The sequence below is a fragment of the Nothoprocta perdicaria genome, unplaced genomic scaffold, assembly GCF_003342845.1.
Source record: "Nothoprocta perdicaria isolate Ctin4 unplaced genomic scaffold, notPer1 scaffold_493, whole genome shotgun sequence".
NCBI lineage: Eukaryota > Metazoa > Chordata > Aves > Tinamiformes > Tinamidae > Nothoprocta > Nothoprocta perdicaria.
Window position 1 is genome coordinate 144,919 of NW_020455747.1, and position 27,838 is coordinate 172,756.

The 27,838-nt window shown below is 33.6% G+C and overlaps 1 protein-coding gene across 1 annotated transcript in view; it reads left to right on the top strand.

Annotated features, from left to right (window-relative positions):
- LOC112954205 (glutamate receptor ionotropic, kainate 2-like) overlaps positions 1-21,025 on the top strand; it is a 76,255-nt gene extending 55,230 nt beyond the window's left edge. The window contains exons 6-8 of the mRNA XM_026047346.1: positions 15,478-15,621; positions 16,370-16,477; positions 20,894-21,025. Of these exons, the coding sequence (XP_025903131.1) occupies positions 15,478-15,621; positions 16,370-16,477; positions 20,894-21,025 (384 nt within the window). The remainder of the gene's footprint in view (positions 1-15,477; positions 15,622-16,369; positions 16,478-20,893) is intronic.
- Positions 21,026-27,838: the final 6,813 nt, after the last annotated feature.

Here is a 27,838-nt window from a genome sequence, read left to right on the forward strand (position 1 = left end):
AAATATCCTTTTGAATATGAATTATGTTTAGAGAAAGAGAGTTCCAGAATTTCCAAAAAGGATTACTATCTGAATTTGGAATTTATATATTGCTACAGACTCTATTTGACATGCTAAGGATTATCTAGTGGAATAAATTATTGAAAGTGACAAAACTTCATATACATGATATATACCCACATATACTTTTTTTTTTCTCCCTTATTTTGTTTATCTACTTCTATTGGTCCTTATTCTCTTTACTTACACTTTTCTATGGTCTTTTCTATTTAAGTATTTCAAAGTATGTGTATTGTTCTAGATATATCTTTACTTACTTGTGAAACTCATCGAAGAATATATAAAAGTGTAAGACATATCCCAGAGTTACATATGTATTTAAAAAGATGTATATATGTTTATTTAAATCATCTTAAGCAGTAATAAAAATATTAAACAAAAATGATGCCATTATTAACTACTTTCTAGAACTAAACAAAATATCAATTTCATAAATCACAGGCCAGTGATCTTTGTTAATACATTTCTCTTGGGCATTACTAATTTCAAGGAGGAGAATATCCAAGCATAGTATATTTACTTATTTAAAACAGTCACAGGATAGCTTAGTGAAAGCCCTAACAAGGCCAACATAAAGCAGAATAATAAACTTGACAAGGCTGCACATGTATATATGACTTGACTGAGAGTACTGAGATTGCTGACATTAGATTTTTTTTCTAAAATCAGGAGAATGTGAAAGGAGCTCAGTGAAATCCATAGAATGAAATATTGTCTATGTATTTCATAGTCAGGAATATACATTTACTTTTGTCATCTTAGTTGTTGAAATATGATGAAACAGGATACAAAAAAAAAAAAAAAAAAAGAGGGAATAGTTCTTTGGCAAGCCTTTATCTTTCTTATTTAACAGATTTGTGTTTGATATGTGCAATTTTATTGATTGCCTGGCAGATTTTTCAGGTGTACATGGGTACCAAGATTTTATTGTGTGTTTTCAGTAGAAATTTTAAGGAAAAGAGGAGAAATAGGTATAAATTACTTACTTAAATACCAAAAAGAATCTTCCTGACAGATACAGGATTTTGGAAGTGTTTTTATATATCAGTTACTCACACTATGTTATAAAAATACAAATTTCAAATTTAATTAAAAGTAACCTTTGTTATAAAAACTAGCAATTTATCAAGGAAATTACAGGGCAATGAATGTTTTGATCTGATAAAGGAAATATATGATTTAGATGAATGTATATAAATATATCTATGTACCTATATATGTAATATAAATGAATTATATGGGGAACATTTTCCTCTTTCGGTGGAATGAAGCAGACATTGCACAGAATAGAGACAGATTACCTATCTAATAAATGGTTGATTTAAAATAAGTGACAATGAGAAATAGCTGGCCAAATTCAGAAAATCAGTTGCAGTATACATTACATCAAAACAGCAAACATTTAATAGAGAGACTAGCTTTGAAAGGAGACAGTCATCTGATCAAATTTATGAATTTGATTATGAGAATTAAAAATTATGAGAATTAAAGATATTTTGAGGCCCTACTTACTCTCTTTTCTAAAATTTTCCTAACATCAAGACAATGTCTTGAGAATAACAATGTCATGTCATAACTATGACTTATGAGAGACAATGTGAATGACTATGAATCCCTACCACAAAGTTTAATTCAAAGGTTTCTTGGATGGTTTGGGGTATATTGTAAATCCTTCACATTTTATTTTCTAAAATGATATTTCAATCTCATATCAAAAGTCAAGCCTTCCAAAGAACAGTAACTGTTGTTCTTATGTCAGAAGAAAAAATGTGTTAAGGCTAGTTTCTAATCTCCTATTTTAATAGGTGGCAAAATTTCAAGTCAATTTCAATCTGAAAATTTGTCCTTGTCTAAGTTAAAACCCAGATGCAGTAGGTGGCTACCTGCCTAACTTATTTTCAAGCACTTTGAGTTTCCTCATCTACATAGTCTCTCCAGATAAATGATAATCAAATTGGAGAAGATAGATAAAAAATATTCTATTGTTTCAAATATTTATATTAGGAAATTTTATATATGTGTGTGTATGTGTGTATATATATATATATAATATATATGTATTATGTAATGACAGTGTAATGGCCAGTAATGTGGTGTCCATGGTACCACTATCCTAGGCAGTAATAATTGTTCTCTTTTGTTCCCTTGACATTTTCTCAGAATGTTCACTTTATTACATGTTCAGCTTTGCTTTACTTCCCTGGGATTTGGGTGTAAAATTAGGCATTCAGGCAAAAGAAAAAAATATTTATTCTGTTTTATTTTTAATAATGCAAAATCACATTTTTTCAAAATAAACCCTGACTATACCTGTCAGGGTCAGGGTTGTGGAGTTTCCTACTCTGGAGGTCTTCAAAACCCACCTGGATGCCACCCTGTGCCACATGCTCTAGGTGTGCCTGCTTGAGCAGGAAGGTTGGACTAGATGATCTCTAGAGGTCCCTTCCAACCTTAAATATTCTGTGATTCTGTGATTCTGTGATTCTGTGATACCTGTTTTTTAAAGATATTATAAAACTTGTTATTTTTATGGCTTTTCCAGTAAAATAAATCATTTGGTTCACTTAGAAGTAAAAACAAATATTTTGACAAGAGGGGAAATAATTTATTCTGTTTTGTTGGTCATAAATACATTTCCTACTTGAAACTGCATGCACATAAACATCCTGTTTGGTAATTCACTAGTGAAGTAAGCTTAAAAAAAAAAAAAAAACCCTAAGCAGCTATGTTTTAATGTTTTGTTTATTCATCTGAAATATTGCCCTATTAAAAAAAAAAAAAAAAAAAAAAAAAAAAGGTTTGTGCTAACAGGTACTTTGATATCTAAAAAAGTTAAATGCACATTGTTTATAACTGATGGTTTGCATTTGCTTGTATTTTCTTACCACTTGGAAAGTACTTTGGGGGTAAAAGCAAAATCTCTACTGGTTGTTTAATCATACCTCAGTGCAGAGTTGGGAATATGTCAAGAAGTAAGAAAACACCAGCTTTAATAAGCATACAATGCAATTTAACAGTTCATAAAACAGTAAAATTTAATCTCAGACTGAGAGATTTATTAAATCTCACTCAGCAAAATGGTTTTGTGGGATGTGCGAGCAAGTGAGAATTAAGTGAAATGATTTCAGGGGCAATAGACTTTATTACCCAAGGAGGGGAGGAACTAGTTTTGCAAGCAGTTTCTTCTTAATTTCATCCACTGATTATAATTGTCTGGAATGGAAGAGCTTTCTGGGAGCAGAAGAAATATATTGGATCTCTAGAAGGCGTGCATTCTGCCACATATTTTGGGCTTCATCTCACTGGAAGAATTTTTGCAGATGATCCTGTGGGTTGCTAAACCCTTTAAACCTGTATCTATCCTTAAGATAAAATGACTCCTATTACTTTTTGCCCGTATCTATTCAGAAATGCATAAGAAATCTAATGAATCATAGGATCTAAAAAGTTTGCTTTCAATACTTACCTGTTTCTTGCAAGCAGTTCTATATAATGCATTCTTCAATACAATTCATGTAGGGAATTTTTTGAGTAAGAGTTGGTCTGTAGTTAATTATCTGGTGTCCTGTTCAGTGGCAGGTTTAAAATCTAACACTTTGAATTAAAGGCTTAAACAATCATTCTGATAAGAAAAAAACATCCATGTATGAAACTGCAGAAAGGTCCAGCTGATTGTTACTGCAATAGAAAGAAAAGCAAAAAGACTCTAAACAAAAAGAGCAAAAAAGACTATAGGAAAGTAAGAGAGGAAGGAATATAGGATTGACCTGGAATGACCCAGCTCCATTTTTACTGCTGCATCTGATAACTCTGCCAATGAATTACATCCTTAAATTTCAGTTTTGGCTTGTTTAGGAAGACTTTACTTCTATGGCAGTGATGTTTTTCCTGTACTTTTTGCCAGGGCATCCATACTTTGGTACACTATGTTGCCTTTCTTCCCTGGTGTCTGTTCTCTCAAACATTTGTTCTCAGTCTTTGTTTTGATGGCTGATGAAACATTTCTCATTAAGATCTCTTTTCTAACACACTTTATACCAGTGTACAGTACAATATACCAGTATGCAATACTTTTTATTGTTTTTCCAGCCAGTTACATTGCTGTGAAAGAGCATACTGACTTGTACGACATTGATGTTTTATACTGGCACGTGAGAAATGCAATTGAGAGAGCTGGACTGGACTAACCTCTAAAATACTACCTCTTTCCTGCTGCTGTAATAGACAGCTGAAACACTGTTTGCCAAAACCCATCTTTCTCACTAGAGAAGAAACATAGAATGGCTGATCTCCCATTTTAGCCATCTTCATTTAGTACCTAAAATTAGATTGGATGGATTCAGACAGAAGCACAAACATGCACACAAGCATGCATTTATTTTAAGAACCAGGCTTGTGTATCTGCTAAACTTAAAGGTTTAATTCTCTATACATTAAGAAGCTGGGATCATGTTGCATCCTAAAATTTATAAAATATATATGTGTGTATGCACAAATATATGCAAATATATGTACATTTCTCTGAAGGATTAAGGGAGAGCTGTAGCTAGGCTTTACAAAAAGGGATATTTATTCTCCGTATGTGCAGCACACATTTGGATGAACAATCCTTTTCTTCATCATTTGGGAAGAATCAGGAGACTTACACTGCAGTGTAAGTGTAAGAGATTTACACTGCAGTGTGAATCATAGCTGTATTTGATATCATGCTAAGAGGGTTATAAGAGTTCCTTGGCAAGAAAGCAGAAACAGTGTCCTGTTAATTCCAGTTACTGGGGACAAAGTCGGAACAATTAAGCAAAAGTCAGTGGTTTCAGAGCGACTTTCATAATTATCTTTACCTTCCTGAACACCAAAGTTCAATTTTTCTATTATATCTTTTCCAATTAATCTCTTAGTTAAAAGTTAACACATTATTAACTGTCCAAAAAAGAATTTTAGAGAATTTCTCATTATACTTTGTTTATTCCTGTAGCCTTATGTGACAAACTATTTGAAGACATTCAGAGTTCAGGTGTGCACACCATGATCTTATAAATGCTACACATGTATCCTTGTTATTATGAGTCACTGGAAGGAATCTTCCATTGCTGTTGCCTATAGGCCTGTGTAGTTTTCATTCAGGTTATATGCTGCATGCTCAGGAGGTTATTGTGGTAAGTTTTGAAATAGTTGTCCCAACCTAGATTTTCCATCTTTTTGGGCTGATGGCTTTTTGGGCTCTTTTTAGTTATCTAATTGCCCTGAAAATAGAGTTAGACTGAGTCTGGTTAAAGTTAAAAAACTAGACAAATCAAAACAAAATGAAACAAAACAAAAAACCAGAATCCAAAACAGAAAATACATTTGCAAATCTTTATGAAAAGAGAATCAATACCCGATCTAATAACATTAAGTTAACTTGGAACGGTCTCTCTTTCTGCCCAGCTATTTTGCTGTGTTGGCTTGCAATAGACTTGCATTAACTAAGAGTGGCTTGGGTTATCATTATATACCTTATGTCTCAGGCCATGTCCATTAGAGAAAAATCTTTTCTTGCTAGAGAACACATGGTAGAATTTAACTTTTACCATTAATGTCTTATTCCACACCTTTCTGGGTGTTCCAAAGGACTTTTTCCCTTAATGTAGTTTACCATATGAAAAGTAAAGCTTCCTATTAAAAACTGTAAAATCCCATGCTTTATTAAGCTGTTTATTCATAACTGTATGTAATGAAAAAAAGAGGGAGGACGGTTTTGTATATAAGCATATATATTATTTGAGACATTATTAAGACATTGGATGACTGTACAGTAATGCAGAAATATTTTTAAAGAAGTTTGGTTCTGTTTCATACTATAGAATGAGTAGTAAAGAGTAAAACCAAAGCCATTAAAGACAAAACCAAATCTGTATTTACTTTGATCTTCAATTTTTCTTGTGATATATGTACATAAAACATTACATGCCTAATTACAGATCCATTTAGTCCCAAATAGTCCATATTATTAAACATACTTGGGATATGAATATTTCTTTTTGACTGTTCTTTAGGTGTTATATGCTTTGACCTGCATTTTGTTACGTGGTTAAGCTTAAAACCTTTTATTCTCGTGTCTGTTGAATCAAAGCTTTGACTTTGTTTCATTCTTGTGATAAATTGCACTTATTCTTTCTTTTGCTGTACATGGAACCTCATGCAAGTTCTTCAATGTGATCACTCTGCACTTACTTTATTACTTATTATTACTTATTATAGAAAACTCTCTCTTCTATGCAGCATGCAAATAATGTAAAAATTCAGGAACTTCATTTAAAACACTTACTGAGCATAAGCTGTAAAAATGGAATTATATGTGGTCCATTAACCATAAACTGTAATGACCACAAACAAAATAACAATAAATAGATTCATGATGTTTTGTAATTATTTCTGAAATGGGAAAACATTCCAAATCATAATGTTTAAAATACCATATTGATGCATTATACAATGCATCAATAATTAGATGCTTTCTTTTTCATCTACTGATTTAGCCATTCTTTGCTTAACCTCAGATCCCAATAAGTCAAAGAAAGTCGACTTTCTTCAACATCCATCTCTCCTCCTGGATGAGGGAAACTGCTTTTAAGTGTAGTTTTGAAATTTCTGTAATTTTGGAGGCAGCTGATTGAGGATATGTGTAAATCAAGATTCAAGTAGGGTAATGTTAGAACAATTGATGCCTAACTCAACTTCGCACAAAACTGAACAGCAGAAAAATAAGTTCTTGTGTTGTGTCTTAGCCTGTTTTGTGACCTAAAATCACATTTTCCAGCATGGTAAAAAATCCGATCCTTGTGGTTTTCTGAATAGGCAATAGTGAACTCTATAATAAAGGAAGTATAAGCATTTATAAGGAAATATTAGCTTATCTTTGTACACTATGTATCTTTGTACACTACGATATTTACACTATGATATGTAGTACATATTCAGTAATTTTTAAAGGCAGCTTTGTCATTTTCTGAACAAACATGACAGTCTTCAAGGAAAGCAGCAGGCAATGTTAATAATGAAGAAAAGCAGTTAACTTCTATGATAAAATTAGTTTTCAAAGGAAAATACAAAAAAAAAAAACCTTCAGTGGGGCCTGTTTCTTTTTGCTGTGCTCACAGTAAAAATAATATGGAAAATAGAACTAATACAGCAAGAAAATGAAATGCTAGAGAAAGGGTCAATAAGCAAAAAAAAAAAGTACTTTGTGTACTTTATTCAAGGTTTTATAATTAACAATTTTCTATTGTGTGTTAAATTATCAGGTACTACACTTTGGAGGAAAATATAATTATCAGTGGAAATTTATTTATTAACAGATTAAGGAAGTTGATTTGGGACTTTGTTGAGGGCATGAAATGAGGAAGTATGCTATTTTAAATCCTTATTGTTCAGTGCATCTTAAACAAAGCAGTTATTCTGCATAAAATGCTGTTTTACTGGGGAGGGAAGGCCTATTATAAGCTGGCCTAGTCTTTGTACTGCCAATACCTAGTTTACCTACTTCTTTTCAGGATGGGAGACCAAAGAAATAGAATTGTTGTTCTCATCCTCCTAGTTCTACTCTTGTCTCCTCTTTTCCACATAAAAGGTGACTAGAAATAGTCTTAATACATTGGGATCTGGAAAAAAATCTAACTTTGTGGCCAGTTCTAAGGTATTACTATTATGCAAGAAATCAAATACTATATACAAAGGACAATGGAAAATTCATTTCTTAGTGTCACATAGCCTGCCTGGCGTACTTTTCTCCTTTTACCTAAAAAGAAATACAACATCCTCAGTAGTCATGCTAGCATTTTGAAACGGTGACCATAGTCAATCTGAACTTGATGCTATGATCTGAGATGCCTACCTGTGTAGCTAATGGAAACTCTATACTGTGTTTTCAGTTAATATCAAACTCACTAGCATATGATGAAGTAAGTCGATGCATGATGCTTTAAGGACTCCATGTGAAATATTTTTAATGTATTAAAGCATTTTCAAGGAAAAAAGTCACTGGATAGTGTTCCTTTAATACCTTTTCCTGTATCTTTTTATCATGGTTACCTAGGGAACAGATGCAGATATACATTTGCTAGCTTTCAGATTCAGTTTATGCCATATTTTCTTCAGTGAATAAAGCCAAATTTGCAAACACTTTAAGCCTTATTTTAATTGATGCATAGAGGTCATCAAAATACAGCAATGGACATCATAAACTAGGCAAAACCATTGAACAGTTTGGCCACGTGAAAGGAGTGGGGCTTTTTTACAAAGGGCAAAATTTGACCTTTTAGAGACAGAAAGATATCTTGAGTAATAGTGGGTGACTATAGTATAATATATTCAAAAGGGAATTAGGCCCATTACAAACTATGTCATGTCATGCTCCAAGCATTGTTTTACCTTTGATCTACTGTGATTGTTTCCAACAAGAACATAACAGAAAGAGTTCATAAATTTGAAGAAAATGCTTTAAAGCTAATGTGATTATCCTCTAAGAAGGTGATACAGGGAGTAATGAACTACACGTGAAAAACAGGAGCTATCTTGCCTAATGTATTAGTACTTTACCAGATTCTGTGCAAGTAAAGGTGCTATAAGAACCATGAGATAGAATAGGATAAGTGTATTTTACTAATCAGGGGGTTCTGCAATATGTTACTTGAAACGAAATATGTAGAGTGGCATACCTTGCATTTTTAGTGAGTTAAAAAGCTTTCAAACAGACCTCATTGAGGAATCAAAATATTATGGTTCAAGGTTTTTTTTTTTTAATTTGGCTTCATTTTCGTAGAACAAATTGTTTCTTAAATATCTATACATCTTTTTTTTCCCCAACTTTCAGTGGGTCACTTATACAATTCTTTCTAAAAAGAAAAAAATATCACACTGAAACAAATGGCCAGAATAAATATTGCAATTATGAGATCTTGTGCATCACAGATTTGTAAATATCAGAACCTTATGATCTAATAAACTGCTAACATTGCAATTAACTTGAGGAAGACCTTCCGCAGGTTGAGAAGGATTGGGTTAGGGATCACTTAAGCAAACTGGCCACTCAAAAATTTATAGGCCCAGATGGGATGCACCCAAGAGTGCTGAGGGAATTGGCGGAGGTTATTGCTTAGCCTCTCTCCATCATCTTTGAGAGGTCCTGGAGAGCAGGGGAGGTGCCCGAGGACTGGATGAGAGCCAACATCACTCCAGTCTTCAAAAAGGGCAAGAGGGAGGAGCCGGGCAATTACAGGCCGGTCAGCCTCACCTCCGTCCCTGGAAAGGTGATGGAGCAGTTCATCCTCGAGAGAATCTCCAGGCATATGAAGGAGAAGAAGGTGTTGAGGAGCAGCCAGCATGGATTCAGCAAGGGGAAGTCATGTCTGATGAACCTCATAGCCTTCTACAATGGGATGACAGGCTGGCTGGATGAGGGGAGAGCCGTGGATGTTRTCTACCTTGACTTCAGCAAGGCTTTTGACACCGTCTCCCATAATATCCTCATACAGAAGCTCCAGGAGAGTGGACTAGACGAGTGCATGGTGCGGTGGATCAAGGGCTGGCTGGATGGCAGAGCTCAGAGGGTGGTGATAACTGGGGCTGAGTCCAGTTGGAGGCCTGTGGCCAATGGTGTCCCCCAGGGGTCAGTACTGGGCCCGGTGCTGTTGTTCATCTATGACCTGGACGAGGGCATGGAGTGCACTCTGAGCAAGTTTGCAGATGACACCAAGCTGGGTGGAGTGCCTGACTCCGGAGGGCTGTGCTGCCATCCAGAAGGACCAGGACAGGCTGGTGAGTTGGGAAGAGAGGAACCTGATGAGGTTCAATAAGGACAAGTGCAGGGTTCTGCACCTGGGGAGGAATAACCTGCGGCACCAGTACAGATTAGGGGTTGACCTGCTGGAAAGCAGCTCCATGGAGAGGGACCTGGGAGTCCTGGCTGACACTACGTTAACCATGAGTGAGCAGTGTGCCCTCGTGGCCAAGAAGGCCAATGGGATCCTGGCCTGCATCAGGAGGAGTGTTGCCAGCAGGTCAAGGGAGGTGATTCTGCCCTCTCCTCAGCTCTGGTGTGGCCGCACCTGGAGTACTGTGTGCAGTTCTGGGCTCCCCAGTATAAGAGGGATGTGGAGCCTCTCGAGAGGGTCCAGAGAAGAGCAACTAAGGTGATTAAGGGAATGGAACATCTCTCGTATGAGGAGAGGCTGAGTGAGCTGGGCCTGTTTAGCCTGGGGAATAGAAGGCTCAGAGGGGATATGATTAATATGTATAAGTTCAGGAAGGGAGAATGCAGGGAGGAAGGGGACCAGCTGTTTTCACTGGTGGCCAGCGATAGGATGAGGGGCCATAATGGCCATAAGCTGAAGCACAGGAAGTTCCGTCTCCAGGTGAGGAGGAACTTCTTGATAGTGAGGGTGACAGAGCAGTGGAACAGGCTGCCCAGGGAGGTTGTGGAGTCGCCTTCTCTGGAGGTCTTCAAAACCCGCCTGGATGCTGCCCTGTGCCACATGCTCTAGGAGTGCCTGCTTGAGCAGGAAGGTTGTACTAGATGATCTCCAGAGGTCCCTTCCAACCTTGAATATTCTGTGATTCTGTGAACTTTTCTGTATCTTGAATCCACACTAAATCAAATTATAACATACAAAACTTAAATTTATTAAGCTTGTCTATTCCACTGGTTTATTTCTTGGTGTTTTCAAGGACTTCTCAAACCACCTTTTAAATACAAGACCAAGTTTCATTGTAGAACTTTATTAGTGATAAATTTAATTAAGGGATAAAGCAAATTAATTTAATTAACATTTAATTGAAAAGGTGGGTTTTTCTGCTTTCCAGCTGTTTTTAATTGTCCATATTGAAGAATTAAAAGTTCTTCTAGTTCATGGCTATGTAACAATTCAATATTTTTAAAAATGTAGATTATATAGAAGACTACAATTTATTATAATGAAAGCTGAAATACGACTTTTCTACTTGAGAGGTGTATTTCTTACTGAGAAATGGATTCTTCTGATATGCCCAACAAAGTAACAAAATTAGATGATTTAAAAACATAGAATACTTTTTTTTTGCAATTTGGAGAGGATTTTGAAGAGCTCAGGCATGAACAAGAATGAAATGTTTGACTATTACATCAAATTCTCATGTACGTCACTTCAGCTAAATGGAAATGCCGTGCAAAAACTTTTGTGCTATTGAAGTGCATAAGCATTTCATAATTTGATGTCAGTAAATACTGAATTTACAACTTTTTTAAAAATTTAAAAGTTAATTAGAGAAAGATACTTTGAAAAACACATAGTAAATTTATTCAAATTCATATCAAATGGCATCAATGTACTCTGATCTATTTTAAGTGTGAAGCAAGTAGGAAGTCTCTGTGCCACTGAGCTTACATTTTTCTATGAAGTCTGATTGTAAGCCCTTCCTCTCACTTTGGGAAGTTCGTAAGATGCAAACCTTCTTGGGCTCTTGCTATAGTGCATCAACTTCTCATTTAGTTTTGACATTCCCAGCTCATTCTTCTCTAGCCTGCCAGTCATTCTTGATGTCACTAAAAATCATAAAAATTATACAACTTGGATGCTAGAAAAACAACAGAAAAACTTAAAGAGAAGCAGTTTAGTAGTTCCTTTATGTTATGAAGATTCTGATTTGAGACCAGGACTCCTATCTTTGTTAAAACAACAACAACAACAACAACAAACTCAAAAAGTACTCCTCACTGCCCTTCACCCCACCTCTCAAAAAACCCAAATCCTCTCCTACAATCCTGATCAACTAAGACATGTCAAGTATGTGACAAGAATCATAGCATATTCCCACTAGAGTGTATCATTTGCCTTTGACATCTCTGGGAGGAGTTTGGGATGAAAAGGAAAAAGACTGTATCAGAGGTCTGGGGAACAGCAGTAGATTCTTTCTGTAATAAAAAAAAATATCTCTCTTTACCTTCTTTACACTGAGTCTGGTTCCAGCAGACTCCTTCAGCAGTGAAATGAGAGTGTCCACATGAAATATGTTAGACAGCACTTAGCAAATAATACTCATCAGTGATTAGTGCTATTATACAAACATGATTAGAAGAGGTAAAGGCAATGCTCACAGTAAAACAGGAGGTATACAGAACTGTATGAGAAGAAATTTGTAGTATCCAACATAAATACTGGTATTTTCTCTAAGGCCAAGATATATTGAAACAGAGATCACTTCTCTACCTATATGCTTGCTTTTTTGGTTTGGCAAGTTCATCCTGTTGCTGTTTTTTAACTTGTGTTTTATTAAGTCATATATATATATGTGTGTGTGTGTATATATGTGTATATATATATATATATATATTTACACACACACACTCTCTCTCTGCTTGAGCTCTGCTACCAGCTAATTTTGTAAATGCACAAAAGCAATGATAGTAAAGTTGTTATTATCTCTGAGCACTAAAATCTTTCTTGCTCTTTCACGTACTAAATTGAAAGAAAGCCTTGTGGCCAAAGACATCTATTGTCTGACATCTTTGACATCTAAACAGATCTAATTCTACCTTGGTTAAACATAAAACTTCTGTAGTTCCTGTTGGGATTTGTGTGTGTGTATATGTGTAGATGCATATGCCACAGTGTGATAAGCAATATTTTAGATTAGTTTATCTATATTTAAAAATTCATCATAAAGTGTTCTAGAAAGCAGGAGTATGAAAACACAAAAAGAGGGTTAAAAACTGTACCACGGAATACCTGTGAAATACAACATAACCTTTAAAAAGTTTAGACAAGTTAATGGTAAAGTTTTAAATTAATTTTTGGTATTCTTCTATTTGTATCTTCTATTTGTATTTCTTGTGTTATGCGTACATGTGCAGCAGGATTCAGTTTGAAATTCAAGAAAAATTCTTTTTCTCAAAATTCCTACTGCTTCTTCTTTCCTTCCAAACATTATTTAATTAAAGATTCTTTAAAATCTAGGTAAAGACAATCTCTCCCTGCACACTGAACAGTCTTACTGAAACCTGTAACACTTTCTGTACTGGAAAACATAATTCCTTATGTGACTAAAAGAAAAGAAAGCTGTGCAAAGCGCAGCAAGAGACTAAAAAGCTCAGAAAGTATAATGCATGAAGATGTAGAGCTAGGCCAATTGTGATCAATTCCTGCTATCTTTTAGATGAAAGGAAAAGGAACCAGCCATGGGAAGCCCAACTTGAAAATTCAAAGACATACTTTATATCCTCTGCTGAGATCTGTCCTCTTTTTTGGCCTTTTTTTTTTTTGAATGTTTTAGGGTTTTTAATAAAAATAATGTTTTTGCACTCAGAGAGATGAGTAAAGTATTAAAGCACTAAACAAATGTATTTTTAGCATGTGTTTTTTCTATCTTTCTTCAGCTCAAACATTAAAATACATATTTAATCTTACTGTAGAAGGAGGCGTGTGGAATCTGAGCCTATGTAAATAATGGATTTATTTTGTAGCAGCTAAAAATGAAATAAAACATACAGATGTAAGCAATGATTAATATACACTGTGCATGCTTAAGTGGAGTACAATCTGATTTAGAGTTATTGCCAGTGAAGCAATATTCATCAGTCAAGTATGAAGAATATTATCAGAATTCAAATTACTTCTAACCATATAACGACTTTTTTAAAGCTTTCACTTGAGTTGACTATATTGTCATCCTACAGATTTCCAGCTCAGTGGCTTAAAGAATTTGATAAAAAACCATGTTGATCTGCATCTGTCATAATTTCCATTTGATTTCTGCTGATACTTCTTACCAATTATATGTCTAAAATTTTTATCTAAATAATCAGTTTTTGGATTTCCGGTTGCTTCTTCATGGTCTGCTTTTGCTAAAGTATTCCAGCAATTCTCATTTCCTTTCACTGGTGTAAGATTAATATATTTATTTTATAGTTTCTTTAAGAAACTGTTGTTTGGACTCCAGCTTCTGTGAAGTACTGCCACTTGAAAATTAAGCTTTGTATGATGCTTACTCAGCATGTCATTTGAACTTCTGAGAGTTTCAGTGCCTCCTCATCAGATACCAGTGTGCCTTAAAAGCACTTTAATGTCTTAAAGATAACAAACAATTTGGCAGGAGAAGATTTTCTGGCTGATTTGGAATCTCTGGATAAGTTGCCTGGCATGTGAGACCATCAAAATCCATTGTAGTGGCTATTTTAAAACTAGGATATATTTCCACTTGAATTTTGAAATCTCTCCTTGGGTGATCCAATTAAATGTAAACATATATTTTACCTTTAACAGTAGCTTATGGCCTATAATGATAAAGCACTTTTGCATTTTTATGTTTAGTTTTATTGTAAAGTGCCTTGGGATACATTTGCATAAAAGGCACTATATAAGCTCATTTTGTATTGTGTTGTATTGTATAGTGACAAGTGCAATAATCTCCAGGTTTCCTATCCATTAAAGAACTAATTTCACAGCTCACTAATTATGTGAATGAGAAGGAGAAATAGGTCCTTTTTCTCTAAGGTATGCTGAGCAGATGGCATAGAGTTAATTTCTACCAGATGAGTCCAAGGTCCTCTCTTGCTTTTAGTTCCAAGGCTTGCCCCTGTTTGTCAAATAGAAAAGGAAAGATGCATGATTTTTTTTTTTTTTTTGTGCAGCGTGACAGTATGTACAGAGAAGCAGGCTTCTATATAACATATATAACAAGCATTAGCAGGCTGCTAATATAACATTCTCTAATGTTATATTAGCAAAGGACTTTGCTAATACAACCATGTACCTGGTATAAATGGTGCATTTATTTGGGGTGAGGCATGAAAACAATTAAAATGAGTGTAGTCAACTCTAATTTGCCTCCAGTTTGTAGAAGATATTGATTAGATCAGTCCTGGGGATTTAAAACAATATCCTAAACAGTGATTAATGAATAACTTAAGCACCTTTGGGAATGTATCTAGCCTCTAATTCTAAAAGAGAAAAACATCAGTCTTTTATCCTGTGTATTCTTTTTCCTAGACAAGGTCTGGCTACCTTACTGATCTATTTTTGTTTCCTCCTCACTCATGGGAATAACCAATTTGACTCAAATGTGCATAAAGAGATTTATAAACCCCCTAACTTGCCTTTTTTTTTTTTTTTTTGAATAAACAAGTCATCAGAGATACTAGTGTAGTGTAGATCTTGAAAAGCTGGTAATTGGGATCTAATTTCAGGATTAAAAAGAGAAAAAAGAGAAAAGCTGAGGGTGATTGTCCTGACATTTCTGTTGTAGAGCTTGATGATAAGGTTGTTTTTGACAGTTCTGCACAAGCAGTCATATCCTTTCCTCCCTACAATGTGATGATCAGTGCTACATTTTTTTTCCTTCCTCTCAGTGCTGGTCTGTCATATGCTTTCATTTCTGTTCATGGCACTGATGTCGTTCTGGTTTCAGACGGATGCAGCTCTAATGTATGATGCAGTTCATGTGGTGTCAGTGGCTGTCCAGCAGTTCCCACAGATGACTGTCAGCTCACTACAGTGTAATCGGCACAAGCCCTGGCGCTTTGGGACCCGCTTTATGAGTCTTATTAAGGAGGTATGTCCCAAAGACAATATATTCTATCTTCTCACTTTCCCTTTTCCCCACTACTTTTTTTTTTTTTTTTTCTTCCCACTCTGCTCTAATTCAGCTATTTTTTCAGGAGGTGGCTTGTTCTTTAATTTTAATTTGTTTTCTATAGTAGAATATATATCACATTAATCTCTTTGTGTATTGTTTAGATACTGTCTTTCATAGATATCCTGGTCTTATATTTTTAGCTTATAATTTAGTCTAAAAAGTAAAGCTAGTTTATTGGTTAAGTGATTCAAGGTACAGCGGATCAGAACCATATAATACTCAAGTCTGTTGTACTGCAGATAATTAATAGGAGGGTAGTTCTTTGAACAGATAGGTAAAATTTATATGTGTCTTTACTACATATGTACATATGTAGTACATATGATACATATAGATATGTGTTAAGGGGATATTTTTTTATGGAATCAGCTCTGGAAGCCTGGCTCAGTGACCTCAATGTTTGATGGCTCAGTATTTTTTCAGGGGACTCAGCAACTTCCAAAAGTTAGTCCACATTTACATGAAATGTCTTACCATAAAAATGAAATTCCAATAAAGTGCAATTTCTGAGAATGGGATTAGAGATGAGGGGGAGGAAGAAAGAAATATTTAGACATAATATATAATTAATATTCCCATTTTGGCAGAATTAAATTTTGTTCTTTTGTTGGAGAGTAAAGAGAGTGATATTTGTTTCTGGATTTTTTTTTTTCCTTCTCCATAGGCCCATTGGGAAGGCCTAACAGGCAGGATAACTTTCAACAAAACTAATGGCTTAAGGACAGATTTTGATTTAGACGTCATTAGCCTCAAAGAAGAAGGTCTGGAAAAGGTATGTAGGATGTCTATCTGAAGAGTGATGTGAAACATTAAAAACACACAAAATAAAATAAAATACAAAATGCTTCTTCTTGGATAAAAAATCAAATCAGCAAAAATCAAATAGTATACTGAGAATAAATTTGTGCTTTCATGAAGATCATGTTTTAGGCATAATCTTGATACAAAATATATATTTTTTTCTTGTTTTTTTTTTTTTCYAAAAGAAGAGATTGAATTGAAATATTAGTTCTGACAATCTATGTGTTTGTGTGATAAGTTTATCCTAGCAATACCTTGCAAACTAGGGTCTGCTTACCATTAAAAGTAAAGACAACTGAGTTTTCCACTTGCTCTTAATTTGTGTGTCCAACAGCTTATTACAAATATCATTTTTATGAAGCAAATTCAAAAAAAAATAAGTAGTAACATTACTTATCAGAAATATATGAGACACAGCATCTATAGTTACATGTCAGGTGGCTCATTGGTTCTGGTTTTCCTTTGGAAAATATGGATATACATTACTACTAAGGGGTTTCAAAGGAAGTTCTTAGCCTATGAACCTTTTGTATAGAATTCTTCAAAGTATGTGACCGTCTTCAGGGAAAGCCATCCTAAAGGGATAAATACCATCTACATCAGCCACATTTCAGAGTGTTAAATGATCTACATGTACCTGTCAGCGTCATTCCACTTCATGAATCAAGTTTTCCTCAGCTGAAATGGAAGTGCCATGCTAGGTTCCTAGACACTCATACTTGAATATTGGGAACCAGAAAATTAGGAATATTTGGATTCAGAAAATTTGTCTTGAAACAGAAAACAGACTTGAAAGACACAAATTAGATGAATGCTGAGAACAACTTGAACTTTTTATAGGTGCTTGCTTCTTAAAGTTACTTTGGGAGAACTGTTTAGAAGCGATTGCAGATGGTACAAATAGGATTTCATACTAGCGATGTAGATCATAGATATAATATAGTTCAAAAAAAAAAAATCCTGGAGACAAGCTTTAAAATACTTTGTCGTTGCTTTATGTTAAGTTTAAATTTAATGGCAATTCCAATCCAATAATCTATCATTATGTGTGAACCTGTGAGTATGTGTGTGTTTTTTTTTTTTTTTTTTTTTTCTTTCCTTTGCAACTCAGGGAAAGTCACATGATACAGAACACATTGAAACAAAATAGGTGTTTTTATGTGATTTTCTGTGTTCTAAAACAGGACTGTAGTTTTCTTCTTGGAATACAGAGTTCTTATTAGTAACTGGCACTAAAATGTAAGGAGACGACTGGGTTCATTTACTTTCTGATGTCAGATATTCTTCTACAGAGATACATTGTGATTCAAAAAAGTGAGAAGAGTTCTTTTTTGTGTAGTCCAGTATTGACTATGTGAAATAAAGTCTCTGGGACCACGTACATAACTTCGACCTACCTATATGACTCCATGATGACTTGAGGCCAGATTATTCTACCATCCTGCCCTACCTATGGAAGGAGAAACTTAGGGAAGTCACCATGCTGAAGGGATTGCTTTTTTTTTTTTTTTTTTTCCCCCTAGATATAATTAAATAGAGAAGTTAATGAAAACAACAGATTTTTCCAAAATCTACTTCACCAGTTCCCACTTTAGAATATTATTTCTCTCAATAGCTGTGAATTAATTAATAGCTGTGAATTTTAGCTGTGAATTTGGTTTGGAACATGAAAGTGGGTAATATTTCCAAAAATTAAGGTAGCAAATCCGTGATTGAACGTCTAAAATATTTTTAGAAATATTCAACAGCAGACTGATAGTCAATAGTTTTCCTTTGAGCATTCCATGAAAGAAAAAGAAAAAAAAAAGAGAGATTATAAAGCCCTGTATGATTTGTATATGACTAGAACAGATGCAACACAATCTGTCTTCCTTCTTGGAACCAAAATTGGAAGAATATATGACATAGGAGTAGCTACATGAGTCAGGAGTGGCTAAAGAGTCTGAATGTAAATAAAAGACAAAAGAGGAAAACTGAATAAAGTGGGGAAAGGAATCCAGGATGGGTAAGGAAACTGGATGACATATGAGAACCATCATCACTCAGCATGCGTTTTCTGGAAAACAAAAATTTTGACTTATTTTCATTTTTGACAGGAATGCAAAATAAATTAATCAAAGAAATGAAATCATTGTAATATATTTGAATTATTTGATACTGCTTTGCAATCTTATAAAAAAAAGAGAGTTGGTTTGATTAACTGTTCTGTATTGACTGGAAATTGTCTGAGAGAACACTGGTATAAAATACTGTATAATGGATATTCACTGGTCTAAAGGAATGATGTCTACCATCTGGATCTGTGTTACATCTACATTATTTTGCTATCAATATTGATATGCAAGTAGAAACACAAAAACATATTAATTTAATTCTCAGCTGACAATATATTACAAGATATGAACCCTGCAGAAAATATAAGAATAAATCAACAGGGTCTAAGGAGATAAAATACACAGGAAGGAAGTAGAACTGAACTGAAAATGTGGTGCTATAAAATACATAATAGAAAAAAAAGAAACTTGGGAAACATTATTAATGAAAGATGCATAAGAGGCAACAGGATAAATAATTATAAAGGTTATTATTAAAAAAAAAACACACAATCAGCATGAGATTGTGAGCTTGACCTGCGTACATAGAAGCTCACAGAAAAAGAAGTTATTACTACTCCTTTTATGTTTCATTTTGGCTTTACAGTGATGTGGTGATATTAATTTTTCAATTAGATGTGGCAACAAGCTTGGAAGGAGCAGTAAGAATTAAGTTATATGTATCAGAAAAAAATCAAGTTAGGAAAGTGATAGCAAAGAATATCGGTGAACATTGTAGAGATTCAAAGAGATATATGAGCTAGAGTATAATGATGTGAAATTAAGGAAAGCAATATTAAGTTCTATATAGACTGAAGTGATTAGTTAATGTTTGGGTCTTATAGATCATTTTCCTGAAAAACAAATATCAATGGTGAAGCAAAAATGTATTTTTTTTAAAGTGTTTATTCTGAAAGAATGTAAAGCCTACTTTTCCTGAATCCAGGAGTAATCCTCCAACCCTACAACAGGACATTTCTGAGTTACCAAGAATACTTTTTAGCCAGTCCTTTCATTTAAAACAGCACTTTTTTTTTTTTTTTTTTTTTTTCAAAATCAGATGATCTTCAAATTGTGCTGAATCTCTTTCCATTGCCTTTCTCTTTTTTTTTTTTATAAACATTCGTTCCCTCTCTCTCTGTAAATCCTATCTTTCTCTGTCTTTATCTCTTCTCCTCTACCTCTTCTGCCATTTCTTCCCCTGCCACCTCAACTCCCATCACGTGCTTTCCGCTTTCCTCAGTTTTAGAGATATTACTCTTTAATTTCAACTCATACTGAGTTGCATCCTGAGATGACTTGGAAATTATGTAGTGACAAGTCACTTCTTAAAAGCACAGAAACTGTTCCTCTGAAATCGCTCTGAAAGGTTTAGATGTTAATAAAAAACCTGTGTGCTCTTATATAAATATAAATGCATAGCCTAGTAAAAAAAAGTCATTAATTAAACACGCTGTCTCTCGTAATTATGCAATTACTGTGCTGATTCAGACTTGAATAATCTTCACCTTATAGCAAGGATGTTGGTTGCAATTTGAAATTATTTTTAATCTACATTTGTTTCTAAATGCAAAAACAAAGATCATGAGTTTTTTCTTCTTTCGCCACAAAATTCTGATGTCTAAGATAGATTGTTGTGCTTATTGCCTGCCAATTTTAGTTTCGTAATAATGAAATTAAAGTTGAATGATGTAATAATAAGACCCATTACAGTGTATGTTACACTGTCCTTGGCCTCAACCTTGAAGCGTAACCCAGGACTTTCTTACTTACATAAAAATCCTATTGACTTTACTGGAATAAGAAATAAAAGGTACAAAATGTCAAAAGATGTATGTAATGACTATTTATTAGGAAATCAATTAAGTTATTACAATTAATCTAATTTCACCCTTATTTTCTCCAAAATATCTTTTTGCCCTTCTGCTCTTTCTGATGAATGAAAGAATAAATCCTTCTGTAGAGAAGATGCTTTGTGCTCTACAAATGAATTTCCATCCAACTATTATATTATCATCAAAGGTGGTTTATATAAATGAGTGAAAATTTAAATGGAAGAAAAAACCCTAAGTATTCATAGTGACTTTAGATATTCATTGCATCCTTTTCTATGAATGTCACACTTCACACTTTGAAATATAGTGAATCATATTTTGAAGAAGCAGACTTTAAATATAATGGACCAGGCGTGAATTGTAAGTGCTAGCAATCTTAACTTTTTCTTTCTAGTATTCTCTCTTAGATCTTAAAATATAACTAATGAATAACTAACATAGCAATATACTGTTTTATAGATTGGAACTTGGGATCCAGCCAGTGGCCTTAACATGACAGAGAATCAGAAAGGAAAACCAGCAAACATCACAGATTCCCTGTCCAATCGCTCATTAATTGTTACCACCATCTTGGTAAGCAATTTATTTTAATTTCCAGAAACACAGTTGTACAAGGAAGTTAATAAAACAGGGTACACAAATAACAACAGTAACAAACAGTTTGTAATATATGTTTCAATTACTTAGCAATTACTGTGTCATGAAAGAACTAGTGCTGTTGACTTAGTCATGGATATTTATTCTCTTCCAAATGGCAAATAAATTATTCTAATTTTAGAGTTATCTCAGTTGATTAGTAATTTCAGTTTGCTTATTATTGACTAAAATCTTTGGATCCTTGGTGAAGTAGTTGAGTTCAGTTGAACTGAGAGAGAGGACAAAAAGTGTTTGATTCAAATGAAGTGGTCCAATTATTAAGAAGATTTTAGTTGTCAAAATATATTGCTTTCATTTGCTAGTCTAGCACTATGCTATTACCTTCATGGATAGTAGGATACTTTTTACATTTATTTGCAACAAAGTTATTACTTGATTATTACCTTGACATTTTTAATCAAATAGAAATGCAATTTAGTAATCATTTGATCTAGATCAAAAGAAACATTTAAAGCAATTTATTTTTCCATTGTTGACAAATTCACAATGGTGGGTGAGGTATTACTGATTTTTTTTTCTAATTGCATATTCTTACTTTTATAGAAACGAGAGTGTTTCTCACTCATTAAGTGTAATTTCTTCACCATAATTTTGAAATAGTAATTTTAATTTCAGCACAAATTAAAAGCTTTCCAGAAGTGCATCTGTTGTCAAAATACATATGATTTTTAGATATCCAAAAATAATTCACTTTCCAGTAGTTTTAATAAATTTTTATCTACTAATACTTATCTTAATATTTCAAAGTAGAATGACTGTTCATAGGATCAGAGCACAGAGAGATAAATGCCAGTGTGTGTCTAAGCTGCTATTGGAAGTGTGCTGGTACTAGATGTATTGTAAGACATAAACTTTCATCCAATAAATTGGACTATAACATGAAGTCTATTTTTATATGAAAATTTACAAGCTATAGAAAATCTCTTGACAACTTTTGTTTCATTTATTCCACTCATTAAAAAAAGTAAAAGATATGTCATTAAAACAAGTCCAACTTTCCACCAAAATTTATTTTTAATTTTCCTTTTCCTCCTTTTCCTTATTATTATTATTATTGTTATTACTATTATTATTTTTACACAAATTCTCCTTTGACAGAAAATTATAAAATGGAGATGTATCACCTCTCAATAATATTTATTTATGTATTTATTGTAAAATGTAAATCTGCCTTTTATTTTATTTATTTATTTATTTATTTATTTATTTTTTTTTTTGCAGTAAAGTCCTGTTTTCTGGAGTTTGAGTCTGTCTTTCATTTCTTTCCAGTGCTTTGCTCAGGTGTTCAAATTTTGTGAATGTCAGAACTGGTGCTAAATGTCTTACTAATTCCATTTGAAACCTTAATATCTGTTATACAGTACTCAGATATTCTGCCTGGGCAGAAACGTTTTCTTGAAACATTCCAATGAGAGTTCATAACCGTGTTTCACTTTTTTCCTAATTGCTTATCAGGTCTCCTGCTTTCCAGAATATACTCATATCCAATTATTAACTGTAGTCCATTCTCATATTCCTTACATTTAGATGTATGAGTATTACTCCTGCCTTTCTTTTACCTAGCTATAGATATCTATCGGTGACCTGTTCATTTTTTACTCATCCAGCCCTGAGTCATCTGCACATTTCATTAGTAATCATTTTATACTTTCTTCCAGACTAGTAGTGACACTACAGGGACAAGAATCAATCCCTGCAAGAACCCATAAGAAATAACTCTCATAAGCACAGGGCATTCTGTTAATACCTGTGTTTTGACATCTATCTATTAGTGAAGTTTTAATACATTTAACTGTATGTATCAAATTTTCTATAGTGATATTTATACTTATCTGATTTTATTTGAATTTATTTGAAATTTAGATGTTTGATTTTAATTATTTTAATTATTTATTAAAAGAAAAAGTAAAATACACAGATGTAATTAGTAGCTCTTTTAAAGAGCTCTATATTTGTACTGATCACATTCATGAATATAGGTCTCTAAGACATATGATAGAGAGCAACTGCTTTCTGTAGTCAAGGATATAAATATTCCTAATAGATAACCTTTGGCTAATATTAAAATATCTAAAGCAGGAGTCTATGATGTATTTTCACACAGGTGTAAAATATGATGTATTTTCACACAGATGTACAGAATAATCTTTTTTTCCTAACTTTATAAAAATGTCTCAAAGGCAAAGAATTGAAGATTTGTAAGCTTTATATTTTTCATTTTTATAGTGTATTTTGAGGAAAGATATCTGATATCGGCTTTGCTCTTCATTTTCCCATAACTAATGTTGCATGATGATATGATGATCAGACAATCTTTAGATTTTGTGATATTTGGTAGCTCAGATAGTACTTGGTATCTGCCATTGTTGTAACCCTGAACAATTATTTATCTCTCATAAATCTATTGTATCATCAGTAAATAGTTATATCTATTAGTCTAGCAGAAAAACTGTGAATTTGACATTTTATAGTTTTTGGTTTAGTCAGATATGGCATTCGATTCTTCTTTGAATCTAAGTGAATATACAATTCCTTATATTACAGCTTTAATACTTGACATGGCTTTTTGCTATGCTTGTGTCCTCATAAGTGCTTATATACTTGTTTGACATCCAAGGTCTACAGCCTCTTCTTTCTGAATCAGTTTTATCTCACCTCCATCTTCATCTACAAATGCAGACTTTAAAATTGATTAAATTCCTGAAGATGTAACTGAAATGCAAAGCAAACTGCTCTACTGCTTTAATGTATTTAAATTTAAATTTGTTTAAGATCCATCATGAGAACAGGTTGTTTCGTTTTCCTTTATAGTAAGACCTAATAACATCTTTGATATTATTTTTGTACATGAGGCAGTATGATTTAGTTTAGCTGAAAAGTAGGTTAGTACAGTCTGCAATGTGCAAATTTTAATGATTTCAAATTCTGTGGTTGTCATGGAGTGTCATGGAGTAAGACTACTTTGCTGTTTTCTTGTCTCTGGCCTTAACATCTTCTAGTAGAATATCCTGAGTTAAATGACTTGTGAGATATCTGAGTAATACATTACATTGTTTTGATTGATTGTAACTACTGGATTGCTTTACCTCTCCCACTTGAATTGTGACTGCCAACTGCGAAAGCCTATTGTGTATTCCTTACATTTGACATAAATACTAATTAGATGTGGCAGCTTTTTAACACCAGTATCCCTAGTGAACAGAAGTTAATGATTAAAATTCCCTGTCCTAGCACTGGCAGATTTTCAAGATAATTTTTCTCCTTTCATGATCAGGACTTCTACTTTTTTGCTTTTCCAATACTGATAGTAATATAAAAATTACTACTCTGACATTTAAAGAGATTCTTAAGTCCATATTGATCTTATTAATGAGCAATAAGCAATTTAATGACTATCCATAAAAATTAATTTGGAAGATTGAGTTTACTGCTAACGTTTTTATATTACCTCTTTGGAGTTGAAATATGAAAAATATAATCTATGGAATCAGAATTTCTTATCCAAATCGGGTTGTTAAACAAACTAAACAATCACATCTAGTCTAGAACAAGGCAATGAAGTATAAAAATATCAGTTAATCTATATGCTTTCATATAGATAAAGTGAGATTTCATAAAAGTGGTGTATTTTCATAAAGTGAGATTTCATAAAAGTGTACTTAAAAAATAAAAACTAATCTGTAAATCTACAATTTAAATATCATATAGAAAATATGGCATAATTAATATAAATATTTTTTCAAGTAATATCTATGAGGATGTGAGGTAGAAAACTGCTCTATGAATATTTTTAACAAACAAAAAAAAAAGCATGCTTTTGAGGATAGAACACATGCTGACTATCAAAGAAATGATTCGACTTAGGGAGTAGTTATAAGAATACCCATTCATGGAGGCGTAATACTGAGCTCAGAGGTAAACCTTTTGATTATATAATTTGACCTTTAATACAAGACAAATGAAAGGTGACAATTCCTTTGAAATCTGTCCAATTTTTCTTTTATTTGATTTTCAGACATCAGAAGTCTGTATTCATGCCAAATGAACACTTTAAGTAATCTCTCTACTCCTTGATGAAATCCTGTTTGCTTCCAAAACACTTCTAAGCATAGTATATGACAAAAGACTGTCCTCTACTTCCAATCTTCACTATTGCTGAAAAGAATCAGTGTGAATGAAGTTCACAATACAGCTGAGAAGCTACCAGTTTATCAATTGGGCAAATACATTTAAGCATTAAAAACGTATGTATAGACAGGAAGCTTTCATAAAAACAGCAGTTGTATTTGTCACTTAGGGGTCATAAAATTCTTGCATGAACTTTCATAATTTTTTATACTACTCAATATATACTTTTGAAAAACTTTTGAAAAACTCATCCTCTATTCACAATTACAATTTCTACTCTACCCACTATTTTACTCTTTCATATCATTGCAGTAGTTGTAGTTAGCCTACCTTGCAATTCTCATTAAAAAAATGATTACTTGCATTTATGTTACCTACAATCTCAAATTTAGTACTTATTTGGCTTTTATTGAGGTGTTTTTTTTTTTATTTGGGGGTTAATTTCTCAATTAAACTGACCTGTTAAGCAAATTAAACTAAATGATTCTTTTAAAAAAAGGGCTCCTAGGTAGATCTCTTTCTTAAAGCTATGATTTTCATTACTGTTTCTAGAAGCTTTCACTTAAAATTTTGAAATACAGATTACTTACTTGAGTCCAGTTTACTGAGATTGTTTTTACTTTGGCAGATCTCCTTGCTAAGTTTTAATAATAGAATTTCTCTACCTCACATACTCTCTAGACTTGATTAATTTTCTTCTTGTTTTGTACTGAACAAGTGCTTATTTCTTTCTAGTCAGCTAGATTAGGGAGTAGTTGGCTACTGTCACAGTTAATTGATTTTCCTTGTACTGAGATCAAGGCCACATAAACTGGATGTCTTTCCAAGTAGCCATAAGCCAGTGTTTCATGGAACAAGATCATTTTGTGTTATTTGACTTTTTGAGTCAGCAGAATTTACCATTTCTCAACTACATTCTTTCACTGGGCTAAAATGATCTCTCAGAATGACACTCTGTCCCCTTGCAATCCTCTATAATCAGTATGATACTCTGCAAAACATCATAAAGTCCTGTTTATTTAACTTTAATGACTATTAAGATATAGAAAAACATTTTTGAAAAGGAAGGACTCCATCCTTCTATGTAAGTGCACCATACAAAACTGATTTTTTTTTTTAGATGGAAATAGCCAGAAAAGTATTTTCTAATTTCCTTTGCTCTTTGGACATCTCACTGTAAGTGTATTGTTTTTTTCTTAAAATGTTAGGCTGAATAGCTGTTTGTAAATGTCTCAATACCATTCCTTATTTCCCTTGACATACTGATTCTTAAAATACAAAGTTACTACATTTTTCATAGGATAGACCAGTGACTTCTCAAGTGTGAAATTCACTTACTTCTTTAGTAATCATGCTTTCGCTGTGGTCTTTCTGTAGATATATTGAAGACTGGTCTCTATATCTATCTCTATATCTATTCATATATTTATAGTGGTGATTACAGCTTCCAAGTCTGCACCCACTTCTTTACCTCTTTGGACTTACAGTAATATTTTCTTGTTCTGGCTAAGATTTCTTCAGTTCATCTGATGTTCCATACTGATTTTAAGCTAGTTCTATTGGAATTAATTGTTTTTCTCTGCATGAATTGACTTACACTCCATGTAAGGTCCCTACAGGCAGAAAAAAAAGAAAAAGCCACTCCTCTTTGACAGAAGTGATATTACTGCTGTTTTGTAACTGATTATAACGTGGGTTTTTTTGCACTTGTAAAACAAATATCCCATTCACCCTCCTAGCATCCATATTACAGCTATGCTTTAAGGGCAGGATAATAGACCAGATGCATCATGAGCAGCATAGTTCCCTTTAAAGTTACCAAGATAATACTTATATATGTAGAATATGTATGATAGCAGTTCTGTATTCCCTTTTTTGAAGTGGTAGCACTCACACAATCAGTCATTTCTGAGACAGTCTAATATGCAATTAAAGATGGCTAGTAATCATGAGAAGCTTCAGTAGGCTGATACACAGGAGCTAGTTATTTGACCACCATACAGTGGTTGGGTAATTTATTTCTTTTCCTGTCATTGAAAATTAATTCAAGAGCAAAGGTTCATTAGAATATGTACTTTTCACTATTTGTTATTAATATCTAATTATAGCAATGTTCTTGGAATTGTTTACTTAAATTTGCTCTCTTCAGCTTGCAACACCCTCTAGATTGTCTTTAAAATGACTTTTTAAATGACTCCTCACCATTCATTCCTGCCAAGAATGATAAGCTTGAAGAATCTAGATAGCTTAGCAGAAATTTGCAAAAATGATAAAGGCAACTGCTAGGAAGATCCATTCATAATATTTACATGTTGAGGTCTGACTATCATAGCAATAATGGTACTGTAACATCAAAGTTCTGTTGCATTACTGAACAAACTGATCAATGTGAATTAACAAAATCTAAGGATGAACAACAATGGAAAAGGGTCCCTGCTCGGGGGGGCAGGACAGCCCTTCCCCGGCCCCCCCCACCCCCACCAGTGACCACGTCTAATAGATTTGAGGCCTTGGACCCTGGGGAGCAGTTAGATGAGGACGCCAACCAAGGCCCATCTAGGGGGCAGTCTGCAGAGAGAGCGTCAGCTCCACGCCCGGAGGCTGCTCCCCCTAAGGAAA